The 23,870-nt window shown below is 42.2% G+C and overlaps 1 protein-coding gene across 4 annotated transcripts in view; it reads left to right on the forward strand.

The window, feature by feature from the left end:
* KDM3B (lysine demethylase 3B) overlaps window positions 1–23,870 on the forward strand; it is a 65,456-nt gene that overhangs the window by 35,921 nt on the left and 5,665 nt on the right. For 3 of the 4 annotated variants that reach the window (XM_040604940.1, XM_040604942.1, XM_040604941.1), the window contains exons 11-19: window positions 762–914; window positions 2,760–2,867; window positions 5,123–5,250; window positions 5,900–6,179; window positions 7,154–7,410; window positions 10,498–10,764; window positions 18,623–18,794; window positions 21,854–21,944; window positions 22,032–22,162. In XM_040604940.1, coding sequence (XP_040460874.1) covers window positions 762–914; window positions 2,760–2,867; window positions 5,123–5,250; window positions 5,900–6,179; window positions 7,154–7,410; window positions 10,498–10,764; window positions 18,623–18,794; window positions 21,854–21,944; window positions 22,032–22,162 — 1,587 coding nt within the window. Of the gene's footprint in view, window positions 1–761; window positions 915–2,759; window positions 2,868–5,122; window positions 5,251–5,899; window positions 6,180–7,153; window positions 7,411–10,497; window positions 10,765–18,622; window positions 18,795–21,853; window positions 21,945–22,031; window positions 22,163–23,870 lie in introns of those variants that run through there. The other variant, XR_005829485.1, reaches the window with a different exon arrangement.

The raw sequence follows: 23,870 nt of genomic DNA on the forward strand, positions 1-23,870 counted from the left end.
AGAAATAAGTCCAGAACACTTGCCACACTGACTAGCAGTGCTTTAATGAGCAGCTTTTCTTACGTATTCCTATCCTGTTATGCTCCAGGGACATCACATAAAAGTTCAGCGTTTTCTAGGGAGCGAGCAGTACCTGTGTTCAGCCTGCAAGGACTCAGCTGAGCAACTAGTTGCCAGTATTGCCACTGTGAGACCAGTGGGTTTAGAAAAAAAATCTCTAAAGGTACCTGGTTCAGCCCATCACATGGATAGCTCTGACCATCTGATTTTTCCCTTTAGCTTCTGGAAAGTACAAGGGCAGCCATTTGGAGAGAACTTCTCCTTCCACAGTGAATGTGTTGATTTAGAGTCCGAGATGTTGACAGGCATCTAATTAATGCATTCTTAACAGTTTTATAAGTTCACATTATTTGTTCATAAAACTAGCAGAAGTTTTATATTTTTGCTGTAAGTTCCGTAAGTGCTCCTTGGAATTCAGTTACTACTCTGTAAGGTGCTCCATTCCCTTGTAGTGTGCGTTTTGGGACTTGACCATACCCACTCTTAGAAGTGGGTATTTTAATAGCATCACAGGATTAGCAAAGAGAGAGACACAGAATATGTCTCTGGATGTAAAAAAGTATGTGTTTCTGTACTCTGCACTCAAGTTGTATTTCTGTGATTTGTTTCTTTATCGATGTTACTGTGATACTCTCAGATTAGGTGGGAGAAATGCAGAATGTCAAAGCAGTGATTTTTTTAATATTCCTTCTCTTATATAGAGAAAGTGGCGTGGAAGCGAGCAGTACGTGGTGTGAGGGAAATGTGTGATGTATGTGAGACAACACTCTTCAATATTCATTGGGTTTGTCGCAAGTGTGGTTTTGGGGTCTGTCTGGACTGTTACCGGCTGAGGAAGAATCGTCCACGTAGCGGTGAGCCCTGGATTTTTTTTGCCTCCCCACTGTAATCTTTGAACAGGCTGGCTTTCAGTGGAGATAGTTTCTGGGAAGTGGCTGAAGGTTTTGTGGGAGACTTAGTATCAGCTTGGGAGGCTGGAGGTTTGGAACTTTGGCACTACTGTCTCATGTCACTGTTGCATTTTTTGTTTCCTTAGATTCCTGTGGTTTGTCTTATTTGGTTAGAATTTTAATACAAAAGCTACAACATCAGCAGGCGTAGACTGTGTACAGAAACAGACTACTGTATAGTTCCATCTTTTCCTCAGAGAGTATAAAAGAAAAATGAAGTAATATCTTAACAGTTTGGAACCATTGCAAGATGAACTAGTAAGCAGACATTGCAGAGTCTTTCTGTAACAAGGAGTTAGATTGGAAAGGTTTGGGGGTTTTTTGGTGTTTGATTTTTTAATTATTTTTTTTACCTTGGAACACTAGTGTTTGTAATTCTGGAAGAAGTTCAATAAGTTAACTTTCTAACAAATAGAGGCATGCTGTGTTTACAAAAGTGAATACTTGATTGCTTTTTTGTGTATTTTACTGTATCGAGATGACTTTGGTAGCATGGGTGCTGACAATGGACAATTTTAATAAGTATAAGGCTATTGGTGACAGTTTAGTTATTATGTGGAGTAGATGTACAAAATACTGGATAGTATTTCGGATAGGGGGTGGGTGCGTGGCTGGTAAGATACAGAGAAAACCTGGACACTGCACAGTGTTCAGCAATAGCTAGTTAGTGCGTTTATCAGGATTGTTTTGGTCACAAGTCTAAAACACAGCACCACAGAAGCTGCTATGAATAAAATTAACTCCATCCCGGTTAGAACCAGTATAATAATTAAGCCTATGAATTTCTGCCAGAATATACCAGAAGAGATCATAACAGTCTTTTAAGATGGTGGTTAACCAGGGTACAGTGGAAATACAAGAAATTCTACTCTAGTTTCAGCTATCTGGCACTGTACATATTTGGAAAAATCATTTGGGACTGCATATATCACTTACCAATGATGTCCTCCTGAAAACAGTATTGTAATTATTCTTTGTTAATCAAGTCTGGTATTTTGGAATGGGCCAAAATTTAGAAACAAGGCACTACTTAAATACAATTACTTACCTCGAGGCTTCTGAACTTTTGTGCTGTAGAAACACCCTATGCAGATACCAGGTCCAGAAGGACCGTGCAGCGAAGTTTTATATGATCCTTCTCATATGGTACCCCACTCACCCTTTCTAAAGGAAGAGAATGGCATGCAGTGTATGCAGCTACATGTTTGTAGGTCCGGCTTAGTTTAAAATCTGAAGAATGACAAGTTTGCCAGACTACTTTTCAAACTACTAATTTGCTACTTGTTAGCTTTGTAAGTAGATACACTTGACAGTAGAGCTTAGTTTCTGCTTCCTGGATCTGATCTGCAAATGCTTTTTGTTGGAAAAAAACCAAACAAACCAACCCACCCAAACTTGGAAGATTATGACAAGAAAAAGAGAATTATATAAATCAGGAAGGTGTAATGAGAGCAAGAGTATGATATTTAAAAATTGAGGCTAGAAGCCAAGATTTTTAGGTGCTTGCAAATGACAAGCTACTGGAGATGAAGGGAAAATGACTGGTAATTTTTTAATCTGAAGAGGCAAAGAAGTTGCTGTAGATCCTGTTCTAATGGTCTGTATTTATAGTTTATTTCTGAGATCACCAGGTTAATCTCCTGCACTGTAAAGAATCTAAAGAAACAATACTGATGCAGAAGTATTCTGTATTTTAAATTTTAGTGACTTTTGTACGAAATTTTGTATTTTTTTGTGTCTTTTTTCCAGAGACAGAGGAGATTGGTGATGAGGAAGTCTTCTCATGGCTGAAGTGTGCAAAGGGTCAGTCTCATGAACCAGAGAATCTTATGCCGACACAGATAATTCCTGGTACAGGTAATGCTTGAAACCTGAAGGGAAAACTTCCAAATTTTGTCTCAATTCTGAGCAAGCAAGTGGAAAAAATACGAAGGCAGTTGGTGTTCTAGCAGATACCTTTTCTAGCATCAATATAGAAGAGATTTCCACTTGTTAGAGTGGAAAGGTTGAAGGGAAGGTAAGTAAAGTCAAGCTATGGATTTGAAGTCAACACCCTTCTGATACTAGCTGTGACTTCTTGTGCTCAGCTGTTTTCAGTTGTATCTGTAAATCTGGCTAACTTAAAAGAAAGATCTTTTTCTTTTCTACGGGGGGGGAGGGAAAGCAAATGGAGAGTGCTGACCATTTACTTGACTCTTTACATAACTCTTCTTAAAAATCATAGAATCGTAGAATGGTTTGGGTTGGAAGGGACCTTTAAAGGTCAGCTAGTCCAGCCCCCTGCCACCAGCAGAGGGACATCCTTCACTAGGTCAGGTTGCTCAAGGCTCCATCCAACCTGACCTTGAACACTTCCAGCAAGGGGCATCCACAGCTGCTCTGGGCAACCCGTGCCAGTGCCTCACCACTCTCATTGTAAAAGATTCCTTGTGTCCAGTCTAAATCTCCCCTCTCTCAGTTTAAAGCTGTTGCACCTTGTGCTGTCATTACAGGCCCTGGTAGTAAGTCTCTCTCCATCTTTCTTAATGGTCCCCCCTTATATATTGAAAGGCCACCGCCAGGTCTCCCTGGGGCTGCCCCTTCTCCAGGCTGACCCACACCAGCTGTCTCAGCCTTTCTGCACAGGAGCGGTGTTCCAGCCCCCTCATCGTTGTCGTGTCCCTCCTGGGGACCCGCTCGAGCAGGTCCGTGTCTGTCCCGTACTGGGCACCCCAGAGCGGGATGCAGGGCTCCAGGAGGGGTGGAGCAGAGCAGAGGGGGAGAATCGCCTCCCCCCACCTGCTGCCCACGCTTCCTTTTGTGCAGCCCAGGATGTGATATGGCCTTCCGGGCTGCGAGCGCGCGGTACCGGCTCACGGCCCGTTTTTTATCTGCTGGTATCCCTAAGTCCTTTTCTGCAGGGCTGCTCTCGATCCGTGCATCCCTCCGCCTGTGTTGGTGTCAGGGACTGTCCCAACCCAGGCCTCGCTGAACTTGGTGCGGTTCAGTGGGCCCACTCCCCCAGCCTGTCGAGGTCCCTCTGGATGGCATCTCTTCCCTCCAGGGAATTAGCTGTACCACTCAGCTTGGCGTCATTCACAGACTTGTTGCTTTCTGTAGTTGAATTAACACTTTGTCAAGAGGCTGCCCTTGGTAGGGTGCCCTGTAGTAAACACCAACAGCGAGGTTTCCTTTGTGGGTCCCTAATCTTTACCCTTAAGCTCTCAACCTGTTCACTCTTTTTTAAAGATAGCTCTTTGCCATCAATCCGTTCTTTTACATAGAGAGCAACCCTCCCACCGTGCTCCAGTTGTGCAGTTTGTCCCATCATTTTTCAGCACTAGTAATTAGATCGTGGCTTTCTAGTTGCACAATGACTTCCAGCTCCTCCTGCTAGTTACCCATGCTGCGTGCATTGGTATAGAGACCCTTCAGCTGGGCTGTGAGCCTTGTCACATCTTGAGAGGAATGTGCCCATATTCCTTTGAGGTGTTTCCCTGTTGGTTCCTAATACATCAGCAGCCCCTGGCTTTTCTCTGTTGCTCAAATCTCCATCCCCTTCCCTCCCTAAATCTAGTTTACAGCTCTCCATATAAATCTGGCCAACTTGTTGGCAAAGACTCTCTGGCACCACTTGGGCAGGTGAATCCCATTAGCTTACAAGAGACCTGGCTTCTCAAAGCTACGTTTGTGATCATAGAAGCCAAAGCCTTGAGTATGGCACCAGCCATGCAGCCAGGCATTCACCCGTTCGTTACCTCCTTCCTTTTACTGGGAGGATAGAGGAGGCCATCACCTGTGCTCCAGCTCCTTTTAGCATTGCTCCAAGGGATATGCAGTCTCTTTTGATGGTTTGAAGTTGCCTTGTAGTATCATCGGACCCTACGTGGAATAGTAGGAGCATATGATGATCTGTAGCATTTGCCAGGCTTGACAGCCTCTCAGTGACATCATGAAGCTGGTGCTAGCACAGCATTCAGAGACAAGTATCTTGTTACAGCATGTGATCTTGAAGACACTTAGTAGTAGCAATTAAAAAAAAAAAAACCACCCCTCTGAATTTATATTATAGTTAAGGTGATGGTTTTATATTTCTTTACCTGTGATACTAAAGATTTTAACTTTATTTCTAGCGCTTTACAACATTGGAGACATGGTTCATGCAGCACGAGGCAAATGGGGTATTAAAGCCAATTGTCCATGTATTAACCGGCAGAACAAATCAGTGTTGAGACCAGCTGTCACTAATGGAATATCACAGGTATGTAATTTGAGGCTGAAATTACTTTGTTTGACATTACATTTTTAAGATCTACTAAAACGTTAGATCCTTTAGGCTAACCTGTTGGGAAACACAAATTTTATATTCTCCATATGTTTTCTGAGTGGTTTAGCTTGGCAAGAATCTTGTGGGACATTTCTGGGGGATTTGTGCTGCAACTGTTATTTACCAAGTGGATGTTTGTGCTAAGACTCCCTTATATGTAGAAGTTGAGTTGGAAGCTATTCATATTGAAGCTGTATCTTAAACCACTATGAGTAGCTTGCAATGTGTGCATTTATTTTGTTATGGGTCCTGAAGGTTATGCTGATTCTAGAGTAGTTCTGTTACCGTTTACACAAATAGTCCTGTAAAAGAAGAAACTGAAAAGCCTAGGCTTGTGTTAAAAGACAACTAAAAGATGACCTGGTAAGAATTCACACCATGATGCAAGGTCTGATGTACACGGAGGAGAAGCTCCTGTACTCTGCTGCTACATAGGTGTTGAGGAACTCTACCGTGTGCCTAAAGCAAATGAACAAACAAAATCAACAAACAAAACTCAATGTATCGGATAACTGAAATGGCTCCCAAGTTGAACTCTTCCTTTTATTCAACATTTAGCAGTTGTTTTATGTTTTTGTTTTAGCTTCCGTCTGTAAATCCTAGTGCATCAGTCTCTGGAAACGAGAGCACCTTTTCCACTGGAGCAGGGACAGCAGGAGCAGGGCAACTAGAAGTGGACACAGCTCCAAAATCTGAAGCAATTGATAGTAGGATAGATGAATCTGCAAAACCAGAGACATTACCAACCAATAACACTGGTGAAACAAAGACTAACAGACCACTTTGTCCAGAAACAGCTCCATCATCAGCCTTACACTGGCTTGCAGATTTAGCAACACAAAAAGCAAAAGAAGAAACAAAAGGTGAGCAGAAAACATGCCTTCCAGAGCTGGCATTAAAAGAGAAATGATAATGTACTGTTTGGTTGCAGGCTAGTGCCTAGCCCTAAATGGAAAGGAACATGGTCATTTTTCTTCCTTTGCTTCTTAGAACCAGTTTTCTTTTACAGACTTAGGAATATGCAAAGCTAGAAAGATGGTGATAGGGCTGAAGATAAAAATACTGTCTTGTCACTCCCAGTTTGTTTCAGTGCTAGTTCTTGTATTTATTTTCTAAGTAATAAGATATCCTGATGTAAAATGATAAGAATTAATTTCAGATGCAGCTTTGTCACTTCGTAACTATTGGAGTAAATCTGTTTTGTGTGCTGTGTGAAGAATGTATTTCCAGAGAATTGAAAGAGTAGGGTCCACTTGGAGGGTCAGATGATAGATCAGAACTTCTTTAGTACTCAGTAGTTTAAGTGTGATTCTTAGGATGAAATAACTGTTTACAGAATGCAGCTCCCAGTTGTCAGAGGTAACATGACTAACACAGGGTTTATTCCTGTCCATATGTCTAGCAAGAACTAATTTATATGTTGATGTGATGTATTTGTGATTCTCACTAGTTTTGCAGGGCTTAGTCACTGTAATATTTTGACTACAGTTAAAATTTGAAATATTTCATATTGAAGCATTAATTCAGAAAGCCAAGGAAATGTTTTTTTAATTGAGTCTATTACAAAGTTTCTTGTGTATCAGACACTTTCAGGTCAGATCTGCTGTGCTATCCAAAACCTTGATGGCATATGAAGGGTAAAATCTACCTGTAGTATATGATGTCTGATTCTATTTGAGGTGTCGCATTCACCATTGCAGTGATAATTTACCTTTACCACAAGATTCTGTTAATATTCTATTTAATGCAAGAGCAAATAATTTCAGAGAACTTATGGTCATTTGAACTTTGTCTTTTTTCTTTTTTTTCTTCCCCACTGTTGATATTTATCTTGCAGAATCAGGATCACTGAGGTCAGTGCTTAATAAAGAATCCCATTCACCCTTTGGATTGGATTCCTTCAACTCCAGTACAAAGGTTTCCCCACTAACCCCAAAGCTGTTTAATAGCCTCTTGTTGGGCCCAGTGACACCTAGCAACAAAGCTGAAGGCTCCAGCCTCAGAGACCTGCTGCACACCGGGCCAGGAAAGCTTCCTCAGGTCCCATTAGACACAGGAATACCCTTTCCTCCGGTCTTCTCTGCAGCTTCTACGGTAAATAATTTTGTATTCCTTCAATAATATTTTTTCTAGGGAAGAATTTCATAATGATCTAACAGTTTTAATCTAAGTGGTGTTATATACCTTACTCTTAACTGTTGAAACAAACACAATATTTTGCCAAAATTCACCACCCAACAAAGTTGTAGAAAATTTTGATGCTGTTAGTTTGTGGTTTGGTTTACTACTGCTGTGGAAAAGCTGTTCCTTGCAAAAGACCAAGAACACGAGTTAAAATACAGCCTTTAAATTGTTTAATTGATAATCAGCATCCCTATAAAAGCTCACTTTAAATTCCACATCTTTAAAAATATGCAAGAGCATACCACAAAAAAAAGAGAAAAACCTATGAGGAAAACAGTTTCTTAAAAAAGAAGTTACCTTGAAAGGCATTTAAGATAGAATATGAATGTAAGGTGTAGTTGTTATTTCTGGGTGTGTGTTCTGGAATAAGGATATTTTGTTTCTCTTTAATCCATTTTGGAGGAAATAACCTTAAAAAAACCCACTTAACAAATCAATGACATTTGAAATGGTTGAAAGCATTTAGTTCAAGAGAAGGGTAGACTCTGTGGAATTTATCAAGGCTTAGCTGCTCTGGGTGGATACTTTCCCCAAAAGCTTAGGCAGATAGAATGAGGAAGATTATGAAATGGCTTGTCTCACAGCAGAATTTTTTTTTCCCCTCTGTATCAGGCTGGAAAGATGGAACCTTAATAATAATAGTTCATGTTGTTTGTTTTTGGTAGCGGGAACTGTACAGCTGTATAGGAAAATACTATAGGAAGTGCTACTATAGGAAGATGAATCCAATAATACTTCCACCCCCCACCCCCTCTCATCACTGAGTACAGGCGAAGAAGTTGTGATCACTTGTTTTAAAACAAGTTATTCTTTCAAGCCTCGAGAGGGTCTGTCTCAGCTTGTATCCCCATCCCCGCATCTCCATGCGTTCGCTCACTGCACTGAATCAGATCTATTCTGAAACAGAATTTTTTTACTTCCTTGACTTCTGGTCTTCACAGAGTAATTTAGATTTGAAAGAATTTGTGGGGAACTCTGGTCCAACCCCCCACTTGAATGCCTGGATGCTTCATATAAAATGAACAAAACATACCTGAGAAACAACACTTGTGTTGGTCAAACTGAGAGGCATAATGGACTGCTGCTCATGAAGAGAATCATCTGGGTGTTTCTGGAGCAGTGATACTCTGTTTTGAAGAGTAGTTGGCACTGACTGTAGTAGTTACACTGCATATTATCTGTTTCATGCCTGCAGAGAGTCAGTGTAAAGGTACAGTTTTAAGACTGTCATAATTGGATGATGTTATGATTTATTCTTACTTGGGTAAGACAGACTGTAGAAAAATAATATAATCCCAAGCAGCAGTACAGGCTGGTGCCTGACCAGGAGGGGTGTAGCCCCGCTGAAAGGAGCCATGGCCCTGGAGGACAGCAAGCTGAACGTGTCGGCATTGCGCCCTTGCAGCTGCCAAGGCAGACTGCCCTGGCCTGCCCTGGGGAGCGCACAGCTGGAGCACATCAAGGAATGGGATTATTGCACTCGGCGCTTGTTAGGCCACACCTGGAACACTCTTTCCAGTTTTGGCCTCCCCACTTGAAGAACAACACTGAAAAATGGGGGGGGGTCCAGTGGAGGGTCATGAAGCATGATTAAAACGTTGGGGAGCTTGACACACAAAGGGTACTTAAAGAAACTGGTTCTCTTCATCCTAGAGAAGAGAATGCTTTTGGGGTCTGATCGATCTTGCCATTATCTGAAGGTTATTGTAGAGAATATGGAGGTCCTCTTTCACAAGGATGTGTGGTAACAGGGCAAGAGGCAATGGATACAAGTTGTTTCAGGGGAAATTCTGTCTGGGTATAACAAAAAAATTCTTACTTTCCATTCAAGCGGTGGAGAAGTGATGTAATCTCCTTCCACAAGAAGTTAGGGTTTAGTCTCACCCAGCCCAGAGTGACTTAACCTGATTTCAACAGGAAGTTCTGATAAATGATCTCTAGGTCTTCCTTCTGACCTAGACTTCTATAATTCCATTAATATTTCTTACTGAATTAATATCTTCAGTTATGAATAGTGTTATGTTTTAGATTGATATTTTACATATGGTAAATTTTCTATTGAAATTTAATTTAGGTTTAAAGATGGCAAAGTTGTTCCAGTAATATTTTTTCACTGTTACTGTTCACTCTGCTTCCAGTAGCTGTGTGGGTTTGGGGCTTTTTAGGGGGAAGTGGGGGTGGTGTTTGAGGTTTTGTTTTGTTTGGGGTTTTTTTGGGGGGTGGGAATGGATTATTATTTTTTTTGGCTAGAATGAGAAGCCCTTTGCTGCCAGAAATCTATCACACCCCTGCCCCCTCCCATAGATGCCTTGTGAGTAATGATCCAATTAGTGTTTATGTTCTCTTGGATGTATGAAATATGTTTAGTATCTTAAGTATCTTGCTATAGGCAGGCGGCTTTTTTTTTTTTTTTTTTAAAGATAAGAACAAAATTTAAGATTGTCATCAGTCTTTCCCAAATTTTAAACATCGCTTGAGGAGCAGAGCATGGACGCCACAGCCAGTGAGGCTGTCCTCAAATGGTTCTGTTAACATTATACATGCAGGAAGTACTTGCTCCTCTCTGTCTGTCCATGCTTACTTAACGTTCCCATGTTCGTCAGCTTGCCTGTGCCAGGGTTGAATTAACCTTCTTAGTAATGGAATGAGGAAAATGGGGAAATAGAGTTGAGATATTACTGAATTCAAGTATGAACCATTTTTACTATTAAAGTAGTAGAGTTTAGAACACTAGAGAAGTTTTCTATTCCGTGATTATTTGCTGTAATATTTTTCTAGATAGCCTGTAGCTGGTTATTTTAAGTTTTACTGTTATAAAACAGGTCCATAGCTGTTTCTGTTCTTACTGGATACATGTCTGTCTCTGAGCTGGTGTGTTTACTATTGCCTGTTTTTCTGATACCAAGATGTCTTGTGACAAACCTGAATGAGAGCAGATATGTGTTAGTATGTATGCTGTTGCAAGACTGAATTTACCTCTGGATTTATGTCTTCTAGGGGGCCAAAGGTAAAGCCAGCCTGCCTAACTTCTTAGACCATATCATTGCTTCTGTGGTGGAAAATAAGAAGACATCTGATGCTGCAAAACGAGCTAGTAACTTAGCTGACACACAGAGAGAGGTGAAGGAAATGGTAATGGGCTTAAATGTGCTGGATCCACACACTTCCCACTCTTGGCTGTGTGATGGTAGACTCCTTTGCCTTCATGATCCCAGCAACAAAAACAACTGGAAGATCTTCAGGGAGTGCTGGAAACAAGGCCAGGTGGGTGATGACAAATAGCCAGCCCTCACTGCTTCTAAGTATCCGAATTTTTAACCTGTACCTTGGACAAGTCTATTCAGACTTTGGCCAGTTGCTCCTGAGTTAATACGAAGAACAATGATTCTAGCTGTAGAGTTATAAACAGGTGACATGGCGGCCCTGTCTGCTCCACGTTGTACTGACTCGAGCTCATGTGCTCTTGCACACTGAGCTTTTCTTAGCTTACCATTATGAGGGTGCTTGCTGTGACAGTGGTTTTAGTGTGGTGTGGTTTGTGCTGAACCTGCTGTACTGCAGCCCAGCAATGAATCCACTGATTTCCTGCATGCATCCTGGGATCTACCCCATACTCGATGCTTTATAGCCTCAAGGAAAGGTCCATTCCCTCCAGCTGCAGCATGTACAAGAATAAAAGTGCTGCACGCAGTATAATTCCTGCTGAATTTCTGCTGAATTTCTGCTGAAATATTGGGTGTACTTGATGCAGTGTCTCATCCTGAGCCTAGAGTCTATTGTGAAACTGTGTTGTTACCCAAATATTGTTTTGAACTCTGCATCTTGTGTATTGAGTACTCTTGGATTGTCTGGAGGGGTCATCAGCCAGTTAAGCCTTCAGTCAAGAGACTGGACTTCAGACCTGCTGCCAGTGTAGCCGCTTTTTCAGATCTCAATCCATAGTGCTACAGGTTAAACCTCTCCAGAGAGTCGCTAAGATTGGCCTGGTGAATCTTTAAGCTGAATGTTAAAAAAATATGTGAGTAGCTGCTGCTGCAGAGGAAGTGCACCTATAGCTCTAACAGAATGTGATGTCCATCAGTGTTCAGACTGTGTTCTTGGCACTTTGTTCTGCCGTGACCTCTGGCACTGTTACCTTCACTGACTACTCAGAATTGAGACCATTGGTGTTAGACAGTTACATCCCTCATCATCTTTTCTGGATAAGTCCTTGTTGTCAGCTGTTCTGTTGTCATTGTGCCAATGCTCTTGGCACTTGCTTTCCATGCTTGCTCGTGGTTGCTCACAAGTCATGGGCCTGCTGAGCTGTGATGGCGGGGCGGATCAGGCTGCATGTTCCTCTTGGCACTCAAGTCCATTCCTGCCAGAAGCACAGTACTTTTCGGTCAAGTTTAGTGTGTCCCGTGGGACTGCATGTTCTCTGGGTCCCCTGGGCACAAGCATAACTAGCACCTAGCTGTGAGGACTGTGGAGAGAACTGTATGGCACCACCAACGCCAGAGTTAGCAGTTCCTGTTTCTGACTCCCCTAGCCAGCTCCGAATAGGTGGAAGAGGCCACTGTGCAGCACGCCCTCGCTTGTCAGACTAAAGCTTAGCTTGCTGCTGGTATGGCCAACTTTCCCTCTAATTGCAGTTATCTTCTTGTCCTGATTTTTTTTTTGGAGTGCATGGGGGTCTTTTCTTTTTTTTTTTTTTTTTTTTTTTTTTTCTTCTCCCTTCCCTTTGAACCTGTTGCATCCTTCTGATTTACGAAGGATTTCAGAGCGTTCTTTTGTAGTGCTGTGGTGTCAGTCATCTGCCTGACTTGGCAAAGTGCTCCTTAGTTTCTGCTCAGTATACTCTGATAATTTTCCTAACTCTCTCTGTTAGAAAATAATACTGTCTCTCTGAGGAAGATCCTAAATATTTTAGGAATACTTACAAAAGATGTGCTTGTTGATTTCTCTGCAAATGAGACTGGTTAATCACCGGGTGCAAGATGCTGCATATGGCCGTGGGACTCTTGACTGTTAATGAATCCTGAGAGACTCCTTATGGAACCTAGAGATGTGATTACCAGTCTTCTGTCAAATACGCGGTTTGCAGTCTGTATTGCCCTCTTATTTTAGGCTTCACCCCAAGATGTTATATTGATGCTTTTGGATGACTTCATCATTCAGAGGACCCCTTGCACAGCAATGGACTAAGCGAGCCCCTTGCTCATTCAAGAATTCTCCAGTGGTGTTGCACTCACTTGACTTTCCTGCTGGAACATGGAAAGCAATCTAACTGAACCTCTCTCATTCCTGCACAAGAGAGAGCAGGTGACCCAAGCAGGCATTGCTGTCTTGACAAGGCTATTCTTCAAGCAGAGATTATCTCAACAAGCTCTGCTCTGTCACAGTTCTCCCTTGGCTCACATCTTCCTGTACCTCCCAGCTGCACCTTTACAAGTGACATCAAAGAAACGTTAATTCCACCACCATCCCCCAAATAGTCTTCTCCTTCCCATTTGGTGGGCTGGAAAAGGTTAGTTGCAAACTAGCATAATGGATACACTGGACACTATATCTGAGCCATATGAAGATCTTAGTCACAGTAGCATCCCGAATCATTAAAAGAGGAAGTTCTTTTCCCTTAATGTCTGGATAACAGATGGCACTCTGTGTTGTGCAGAAATAGCAAGATTTTCCAAGTTCTTTGTCCTGGAAATTGTCAGAAATAAGTTAAACTCTGTCTTATCCTAGAATTCACTGGGAGATCATAGAATTATTTCTTTCTGAAGCTGTTCTTCAAGAGCATTTTAGTCTCCTGAACATGGTTGGTTTTCATCTGGGGATATTGTCACGATTCTTATCCTACAGCAACCTGTTCTCTTCTAAATTTTCATGCTAGGCTTTCCTTTTTTGAAATACTGAAGATTTGGGGTGTTGTTGGATGTTTTTATTTGTTTTCTTCCTGTAGCCTATGAGCAGATTTGGCAGAAAATGCCTACTAGCCAAGTCCGCTATCCTTTCATGTTGCAACCCAAGCTTTGTTTTTCACTAGAGAGAACATTTTCCTTTTTCCATGAGAAAGTCTCTGCTTAATAACTGGAAAGATTCTACTAGGCTAAGTAGTTTGTTGGGTTTGGGGGTTTTGTGGGTTTTTTGTTATGTTCAAGTGGTCAAGTGAATACAGCAGGTATCAAAATTTGTCAAATTGAAGGTCTTACCTGGCAGCAGTTTCCACTCATCCTGTGAAAGGTAGTTATTTTACTCCTCATCTGTGATCCCTAGGTTTTCGTAGAATATGATTAAAACCTTTCTATTGCCTTAATGTTACAATTCCTTCTGGCATCAGAGGATATATTTAAACTTGGGATCAGTGTATCTGCTCTGTCATCTTGGAGAGGTGTGCTGCTTGTCAGGGCCTCCCATTTGGGACGCAGTGGAAAGACAGCCAAAGCTCATCTGTACCTCAGACGTTTACCCTCTGCTGCTCTTCCATATTGGCATGAACAATACTGCTAGGGAGACCTGGACAGTATTGAGAGTGACTGTATGGCTCTGGGAGTCATGGTCAAGGCCATGGGGCCCAGGTGGTTTTCTTAATCCTGCTGGTGAGGAATAGAGGGTTGGACTGATCCTGCATGTCAACCATTGTTTTCACAGCTGGTTTTGTGGTCCTGGAAACCTCTCTGAGGATTGAGGACTGCTTGGAAGTGATGGGATCCATCTAACTATGTCAAAAGCATCTTTGCCAGCAGCCTAGCCAACCTGATTAGGAGACCTGTAAGCCAGGAATGATAGGGAAGGGAGAGTATGACCAGTGATCAAGAAAGGAATTGGTAGATTAGGTTGGCAAGCAAGCAGTTTGGGGCGATGTGAACAGATGAAATCTCATACTCAAGAAAATAGGGATGAAAGATATCCATCTCAAGCGTATGCATGTAAGTAAGGAACTGTGTACATCACAGCATTGCAAGGAAAGCTTTCATACTGTTTCTGGGAAACTAACGTGACAGGGTGTCTTTCTGAAGTGCTTGTACACGAACGCGTACAGTACAAGGAGCAAAGAGGAGGAATTAGGGTGCAGTTGCACGACAGTCTCATTGGTATGATGGGGAAGTGGTGGGATAGCTTATCAACTGTAGTATGGCAAGGGGTTGGGTACAGGCTGTTTCGGAAGGATGGTCCAGGAATGACAGGCCAGGAAGATGAGTTGAGCATTTCTGTTTATGTGAGGGAACAGCTGGAATGCATGAAACCATGCAGGAACGGATGATGAGCCATTCATGGGCCAGGATCAGCAAGCAAACTAATGCGGGCAACATTGTGGCAAGTATCTGCTACAGACCGCCTGATCAAGGAAAAGCAGTAAGGCCTTCTTCAGACAGCTAGAGGAAACCCTATGGTCACATTTCCTTGGCTTCATGGGGCCGCCCTAATACCTGCTGGAGGAATGGTACAACAGGTCACAAGCACTCCTGAAGTTTTCTGGAGTGCATTGATGACAACATCCTGACACAGCTTATCAAGGAACCAGCTGGGGAAGGGTGCTCTGCTGGACCTCGTGCTTACAGAAGAGGAAGAACTGGTTGTCCATGTGCAGGTGAGGGGCAGCTTTGGCTGCGGTGACTGTCGGATGGTGGGGTTTGGCTCAAGATCCTGAGAAGAGGAAGCAAAGCAAAAAAGCAGAATCACAAGCCTGGACTTCAGGAGAGCAGACTCACCTTTTCATATGTCTACTTGGAACAATCCCATGGGCTACGCTTCTGAAGAGAAGAGGGCCTCGGCAATGCTGGCTGAATCATACTTAACCTGCATTGTAGCCTTCCGTGATGAGACTGGCTTGGTGGGTGAGGGGAGAGCACTTGGATGCTTTTTACCTTAACTTTATAAGGCTTTTGACACTGTCAGTGTCATCAAACTGATGAAGTATAGACTAGATAAGTAGACAGTGTGGTGCATTTAAAACTGACTGAAATGCCATGCTGAGGGGGTTGTGATCACAGTCACTAGCAGCGTCCCCGGCGGGTGTGGTGTCAGTATTGAGTACCATTTAACGTCCTCATTAAGGACCTCCGCAAGCTTACAGAAAATACAGAACAAGGAGGAATGGCTGATACCCCAGGTGGCTGTGCAGCTCTTCAGAGGGACCTTGCCAGGCTGGAGAGTTGGACTGAGAGGAATCTCGTGATGCTCACCAAGGGAACGTGTGAAGTCCTGCATCTCAGGAAGAATAACGCCCCGCAGCAGTAGGTGCTGGGGGCCAGCCAGCTGGAAAGTAGCTTAGCCGGGAAGGACCTCAGGATCCCAGTGGACAAGGAGGTGACTGTAAGGCAAGAACATGTTGTCGCGACGGAGGACAGCAGCATCCTGGGCTGTGTTAGGAAAAGCGTTGTCAGCAGGTCAGGCAAAGTGCTCCTTCCCCTCCATTTGTCCCCAGTAGAGGCCACACGTGGGGTGCTGTGTCCAGGTCTGGGCTCCCCAGTACAAGGCAGACATGGACTTACTGGAGAAAGTCCGGTGAAGGGCCAAAGAGGTGACTAAGGGACTTGAAGCATCTTTCATATGAAGAGACATCAAGAGAGCTGGGACTGTTGAGCCCAGAGAAGAGAAGGCTTGGGAGAGTGTGGGGAGAAAATCTTGTCGGTGTGTGTAAATCCCTGGTGAGAGGGAATGAGGAAGAGGGAGCCAGACAGAGTCCTCTCAGCAGTACCCACTGACAGGGCAAGGGGCAGTGGGCGCAAATGGAAAACCAGGAAGTTCAACCTGAAGGTGAGAAAACACTGCAACGCTTACTTTAGCGTGAGGGTGATCTGTTCCAACCTGACTGTTTCTCAGGTTCTGTGGGTTTGTTCCCCCCACCCCCAAAGTTGGCAGGAGTAAAGTAACAACCTCTTTTTGTTTTCCTAAACCTCACTCATCTGCAGTTGAGGTTTCATTGCTGCCTTCTAGAACTTCAGGGCTATGTTGCGTTGTATTTGAAAACCAAGACCATTTCTGTTATCCCCAAAATTGTTTGGGTTTTTTCTCTGTTCATTTCTGAATGAATAGTTGCCCTCACTTAGGGAATAAAATGGACACTAGTCCTGTTAGAGGCCATTGGGCAATCCAGGTGAAGTGGTGGTTAGTTACTGGAGTGTTTTTAAGCAACATAACTTTGGAGTTGCTTGTCTATAGCTCTGTAGGTCTCTTTGCCTAACATGCTGATGCTACTAGAACATCTAGGGGCATCTGTGCTCCTCAGGGTTGTACTGATCTCTTCATGTGAATAAACCAAAGGTCCACTTTCAGATCATTGCTAATGTATAGGGCACAGCTTGGAACTGATTCGAACTTGCATAGCAATGTGAACTGTCATTTGAGCATAGGTAGCAGTTACTAAACCAAGAATTCTTCAGTTGGGGTAGTCCATGTGTAAGTTCATTTCATACCCTCTTTTCCTTTTCTCTCAGGTCTTACAACTCTCTCTAGAGATTGCAGGGTGAGAGGAACTGATGGGGTCTTGGCCAGTGTTGGAAAATACCTTTTCCTGGTGTTGTCAGTTTCGCAAATGACTCCAGCATTTATGGGGAGAGGCCACTCAAATCTTGGTGTGGAATGTATATAGATGGTTAGCCTAAACATCTTAAAACCTCTTTAGCAAGTGAACAGCCACTTTTCTGCTACTTGGTTTTTGTCCTGCGGAACTAACGATGATCCATGATTATACATAAAGCATGAGTGAAATAGTTAAAAAATTCATATCAGAATATGAAAATTTCATGTGAGAAGGCTTTACTATAAATGCTGTTTCTAGTGGTAGTTGCATTTGTGCTTAAAAAAAAGAGATGTGGTGGGACTCAACACCCACTGTACTTCCACAGGTGGATTGACCATGACTGGCTGCCAGACTCCTACCCAGCTGCTCTCTTACTCCCCCTTCTCAACAAGACAGGGGGAGAAAATCAGGTGGAAAAGTTTGGGTCAAGGTAAAGACAGGGAGATCACTTGGCGATTGCTGTCATGGGCAAAACAGATTCAACTTGTGAAAAAGTAGTTTATTGCCATTTCAAAAATAGAGTAGGATGGTGGAGAACAAAGACAAAGCTAAAACCACTTTTCCCCCACATGCTCTTCCTTCTTCCTAAAGGCTCAGCCTTACTCCGTCACCTCTGACTCTGCCTCCTCACCTTCCCCACCCCTTCCCTCCCCCTGAACCCGAGCGGCACAGGGGGAGTGGAGAATAATGGAGGTTGTGGTCAATTGATAACACTTCGTCTCTGCAGCTCCTTCCTCCTCATGCTTTTCCCCTGCTCCAGTGTGGAGTCCCTCCCACAAGATACCATCCTCCACGAACTGCTCCAGCGTGCGCCCTCTCCGTGGGTTGCAGTCCTTCAGGAACAGACCAATCCAGCGTGGGTCCCCAACGGGCCACATTTTCTGCCAGAAAACTTGCTCCTGCACGGACATCTCTCCAAGGGCTGCAGCTCCTGCTAGGAGCCTGCTCCAGTGTGGGCTCCCACAGGCTGCAGCTTCCTTCAGGGCATCTCCCTCTGCGGCAGTGCTCCGTGGGTTGCAGTGGGGATACCTGCCCCACCAGGGTCCTCCGCAGGCTGCAGGGGGGCAACCTGCCCCACCATGGTCTCTTCCGTGGGCTGTGAGGAATCTCTGGAGCACCTCTTTCCCCCCTCTTCCTTCACTGACCTTGGTGTCTGCAGAGTTGTTTCTCTCACTTCCCCCTGCCTCAGCAGCTGTGGAATGTTTTTTACCCTTTCTTATTATCACAGAGGCACCACCAGCATCAATTATGGGCTCAGCTTTGGCCCGCGTTGGGTCTGTTGGAGCCAGGTGGAACCATCTGTGCCCAGCACGGGGCAGGTCCCAGCCACATCTCACAGAGCCCACCCCTGCTGCCGGTGCCTGCTCTGTAGACCTATACAGTTGCCTTAGCAAGTCTAGTCCAGTACCACTTCTAGGGCAACTGCACATGGCCCGGAACTGAAGTTTGCTTTGACTCTGGTTATGTGGTGCACAAAAACCAGACATGGATGAAAATAGATTTGTGGTGTCTTTTGTATGATGGTAGCCAGGAGTCTCGGCTCTTAAGATAAGTTTGGCTGCATGTGTAAGAATTTGGTTATGGTGGAGTAAGCATTCGTCTTTGTATTCTCAGCCCGTGCTGGTATCTGGTGTCCATAAGAAGTTGAAGTCAGAGCTTTGGAAACCAGAAGCTTTCAGCCTGGAATTTGGAGATCAAGATGTAGATTTGGTGAACTGCAGGAACTGTGCCATAATTTCAGACGTGAAAGTGCGTGACTTCTGGGATGGCTTTGAGATAATATCTAGTAAGTAATACCTATGGCTGACTAGTTTAACTGAGCAGTCTGTCTTGCTACCTTCCTCCTTTTCCACCTACTTTCTAAATAAATAATTAAATAAAAATTTCCCAAATAGCTATCAGTCTCATCCAAAGAAGCCATTGCTCCTTAGATGTAGCACACCCTAGAAAATACCTTATTGGTAAAGATTAAGGCAGGGCTGCCCAAGAAAACTTTGTCTCTACTATAGCATGTTGTGTGTGTTACTTTCATGTGACAAAAGATGATCCATTTCATGGGAAACTACTTTTGTTTTAGCTTTCCTCAGTGAAATTAACCATCAGTTACAGTTATTAAGACAGTAAGTAATTTGACTACTCTTACTCTCTTCCCAACCTCAACTTTTATTGTAAAGCTAAAGGGAACCTGCAGAGCTAAAACAGACTGAGGCTTTTGATGCTAAAACTCAGACTTGGTGGAATATATCAACTAAGTAAACTTGACATTGTGAATTATTTTTGTAGTAGATCATCTGTGAGTACAAATCCAAGTTTAATATGTATTACGAATAGCAATGCTGTATGTGTATCTCGTGATAACACATTACTTAATGCTCGAGTTCTTTGAGAAAGCATTCTGTCAAGTGTGGATGTGGAAGATAACCAGTAAAAAATTATGGGGATATAACTGAAAAGTAGAGTTCTCTATTTTAGATTGTATATACATAGATCAGAGTGGTCTTGTATTTACAGACATGGAGTTGTGACAGTTCATTGCAATGTTGCTGATTTTAGTGTTGTGTATAAAACGTTTTCTGTATTTACCGCGATGTGTACATAGCAGAAACGGTGACCTTTTAGATGACTTAATGGAATCTTTGTTCAACAGTGAACATAATGTTAGATTTGTAGACCGAGAATATTCCCTTTCCTAGTCATTTTCCAGTCAAAGAGCTCTCAACTTTCGACTTATTTTTATATGGTTCCAAGTACAGTGTCTTGTATTTTGTACTGTTAAATTTCATACTATTTCTGCTGTTATTCAGAAATGAATGGCCAAGAAGGATATAATGGTGTGGTCTTTCTGTGTATTAACAGTAATTAGGAAACTTTACAAACTCTTCACTTCTGTGCTAGGGTCATTCATGAAAATAGTGAATTTGTGTAGGTCAAGTTATCTTTGAGAAATGTTATTTGTAGTTTGTCTCCAGACAGATACGCTCCTTTCAGCAAAATCAGCTGCTGCCTTTCTTTTAGACAGTGCCTTTACTACACTTCATATGAGCAATGTTAGAGGTACAGGTTGGAAAACCTGATCACTTCTGCCAGTTTCTTTTAAATACATTTTATGTAGTGTTTTTCAGCCATATGCACTCCCCAACTTAGAGTATTATTTGCTGATAGTCCAGAGATTTCACACACTAAGTCATGTGAAAACTGTGAATTGTATGATGCCTCTGTCTTCTCTGCATTACATGAAGTTTAGATTTCACAATTATGTGGCTGGTCGCCCCACCCCCCCTTAAGTTATTGAAAAGATGTGAAACAGCCACTGAATATGGAGATGGTATTGAGATAATCCCTTAATTATTCTATTTGATACTTTGGTTAGTTTTAATCTTGTGCTGTTGACTTTTAATATCTTTGAGTTCTAAGTGGACTTTGAGTAGGTCTAACTTTTTGTTTTGATCCTTCTTAGACCTGCTTTTCTTTGCTGATCAGGTGTTTTCTGACTTTTGTCCAATTTCATGTAGTTTATCAGATCTGTGTGTTTTCCTCCTGGTAGCTCTTCACTCGGTCCTTTCTGAATAACCTTTCTACAAGTTTCTTCTCTTTGGAACAAAGATCCTTGATGAGTTCAGAATCTTGAATACGGGAAGTTATGAAACATCTTTAAATTCAAGTCCTTGAGCTTTTCAGTTTGCCTTTCTAAAATCTATAGCTCATCAAAATTTGTTTTCTTTACATCAGTCGCTTTTGTTTACATATCTGCAGTTCTTAATTCCTTTTAATTTCAATAAAATGATTTTTTTATATTGCAAGCTAAGGCTGTCTTCTGTAGCCTGTTGATATATAACACAGCTGTGATTCACAGGTCTCCAAGTCCTAGTTTCTTGGACATGCTTTCTCTTGGTGCTGTCAGCAGCTCTGCTAGGTCTGGGTAAGGTTAGTTGCTTTTTGTTTGGCTGACAGTCCTTGGTGAGGTAGGAAGTGGTGAAGGATGTTACCCTCTGGGGAAGAGGGGATGTGAAGGTGACTGTGGTACATCCTGTTTTCCAGCTGATGGCTTTATGTCAAACTGTGAAGAATTTGGTAGAAGAGTGAACTTTGTTTCTTTCTGAACATCATGCTGAGTCTTCTAAGCTGCTCCATGTACCACTTCCAGATACACTCTTGTAGCCATTGTAACATCAGAGGCAAAACAGCAGTTGATGTGGTCAGTGCTGTCGTATCGTACATCTGCTGTTGCATATGTAATGTCATCTTTCTATGCTACCAGCTTTCTCTGTTACCAGTCAGGACTCGCCTACAACTCTTGAAGTGACAAATGTTTGAATTTGGCACCTTGCTAATTTGAGTCTCTCCAGCAAAGAATTGAAAAAATTAAAGGCTGTCTTCTTCAGTAACCACCTGCTGTTTAGCTTTTTTGAGTGTGGTGCACTGTGGTTTCTTGCTTTTATACTGAGGTTAGGGTTGATTTCAGAGCATGAACCAGTAACCTGAATTTTATAGAAGCACCACTCCTCTTGAACTGAAACACAAAACTCCTTTAGACTTTGGTAGAAGTAGTGAGGGAGAATGCTCTGGAAAAGCTTGTTTTCAAAGCTGAATAAAAACTATTCTAAAACATAGCAGCTGTGCAAGATCTGTCAAACTTCTGCTGTAGGTAGTGATATATACATCTCTCTCCCGTTATCTGTCTCTCACTCTCATACTATGATAATGCTTAGATGCCCAAAGAAAAGTTCAGATCCATTTTTCTGTGCTATTCAAGAAGTCTTGGTACAAAAGACTTAGAGCTTAAACAAGGTAATGGGCTGTGGTAAAAAGATATTATATAAAGAAATTTTAATTTGTTTCTTGCAGAACGGCTCAGGTCAGATGATGGTCAGCCAATGGTACTAAAGTTAAAGGATTGGCCTCCAGGGGAGGACTTTAGAGATATGATGCCTACAAGGTAAGTAAACCTTAGTATCAATGCCTACAGGACTGCTGTAGGTGCTATAGGAGGAAAACATGCCCTTGTTCTCTTTTTGCTCTCTAGGTTTGAGGACTTGATGGAAAATCTTCCTCTTCCTGAATATACCAAGAGGGATGGCAGACTGAATTTGGCTTCTAGGCTGCCAAGCTATTTTGTCCGTCCTGACTTGGGTCCCAAAATGTACAATGCCTATGGTATGTGAGAACAGCTCTGTAGATGTTGAGTTTTGTGACTGTTGTACTTAGGGCATATGCAAGGCTGTGGCATTAATCAAAACTCAATGCTTATCCTAGAGCACGCTGTAATTGGTTTTTTAATTGGTCCTGCGATCTATTCCTATGCTAGTCCTCTGTCAGATGTGCCCTTTTTTGCCATGTGGTTTCCAAGAGATATGCATTTATAAGTTTGCAAATAGTTATTATTTAATACATATAATAAGCACAATACTGATACAGGATTCAAGAAGAACTTAATATCTTTTTGAGAGCAGTTGGTAGATTTGAGAGGAAAATTAGCCAGCTTCTGGGCACTTTGATCTGTGTGGTCATGTTTCTGACCAGGTGGTGTAGTTTTCTTAATTGGTGTCTAACAACACAGAGCACAGACAACAGGCAAGACAACTGTCACCATGTTCAGCTACCTGAATTGGATAGTTTTGTCCTCTTAAGACTGCAATTATATAGTAGGTGAATAGTGTACAAATGGAGGAAACCTTTGTCTGAACACATACCCTGCGTGGGGCTGTGAAGCATTAATGTTTCAAATGATTGTCAGTGTGGTAGAGCGTGGAGGATATATGAACAATTCATTCATGTTGTATCAACTTGAGTTATTTCAGTTCTTGAATGTACTGACCTTGAGGTTGTGGCCAAAAGCAGGTTTTGGAGACTTCCAATTTAAAACAAATGATTGTTAAAGTTCCAGGATAATTTTAGACAACAGATTGATTTGGAAGTAAGTACTTTAACAGCTTTAGAGTAAGATAAATAACATAAAGTGGTTGCTGTTTGTATATACTAGAAAATGTCAAGTGATACTGATGAGAAAGTTGCAGCCGTCTCACAAAGCAAGTCTGGAAGCAAACTTACCCTAATGCAACTTCTGTAGTTCTCTTTGAATATTCATGGGACAGGGGTGCAGAGGTTTTTAAGGGTTTGCATTCCAGTTATCGATAATGCTATGTTAAACAATTCACCTGAGGATGTGAAGGATTTTTCATTGTTTTGTCTTTTTTTAAAAAGTTTTAGCTTAGTAACCAAATGTGTATTAGACTTAAGCTATCAAGTGATACATTGCAGTTCTGAGAAAGTGTTTATGGGGTTATTTTGCTTTTTTGAGCAGTATAACATCACAAATAAGAGTTTAAAAAACAATAGGGATTTGTGGCAAATTCAGCTTGTTCAGTGTTTGTGTTCAACGTTTTGGTTTATGTATTACTTGACATGTAAGTTTGATAAGAAGGCTGTACACCAAAGAGCTCACAATGTAATCAAGCATTATAGAGGAGTGCAGCAAGAAGTGAGGTAATCGGTGACAGCTAACGTGACTTTGTAATTAGCAATGGATTCATTTTGTTGAATTCATCTTAAATGTCAAAGTTTATTTCCCTTTGTATCAGAGTTTGGGGAGGGAGTGTTGATGTTTGTTGGGTTTTTTTAGCATAGACTATAACCCTCTACTATTTGATCCTTCTAGATGTGTAGGTCTTAGTCCAAAGAGAGAAGCTATTACACTTTGTTCTTTTCAAGTTAAAAGAAAAAAATTAGCTAGGTCTGTCTTCAAAACCAGTTTTATATCTTTTTACTCTTAGATGCTTTACAAACAAATTAAAGGGTAGGCCTAGATATAAACTCGGTAATTCTGTCTGTGGTGAATAAGAGTATTTTTTCCTAGCCTATTAAA

The sequence above is a fragment of the Falco naumanni genome, chromosome 8 (genome assembly GCF_017639655.2).
Source record: "Falco naumanni isolate bFalNau1 chromosome 8, bFalNau1.pat, whole genome shotgun sequence".
Taxonomy (NCBI): domain Eukaryota; kingdom Metazoa; phylum Chordata; class Aves; order Falconiformes; family Falconidae; genus Falco; species Falco naumanni.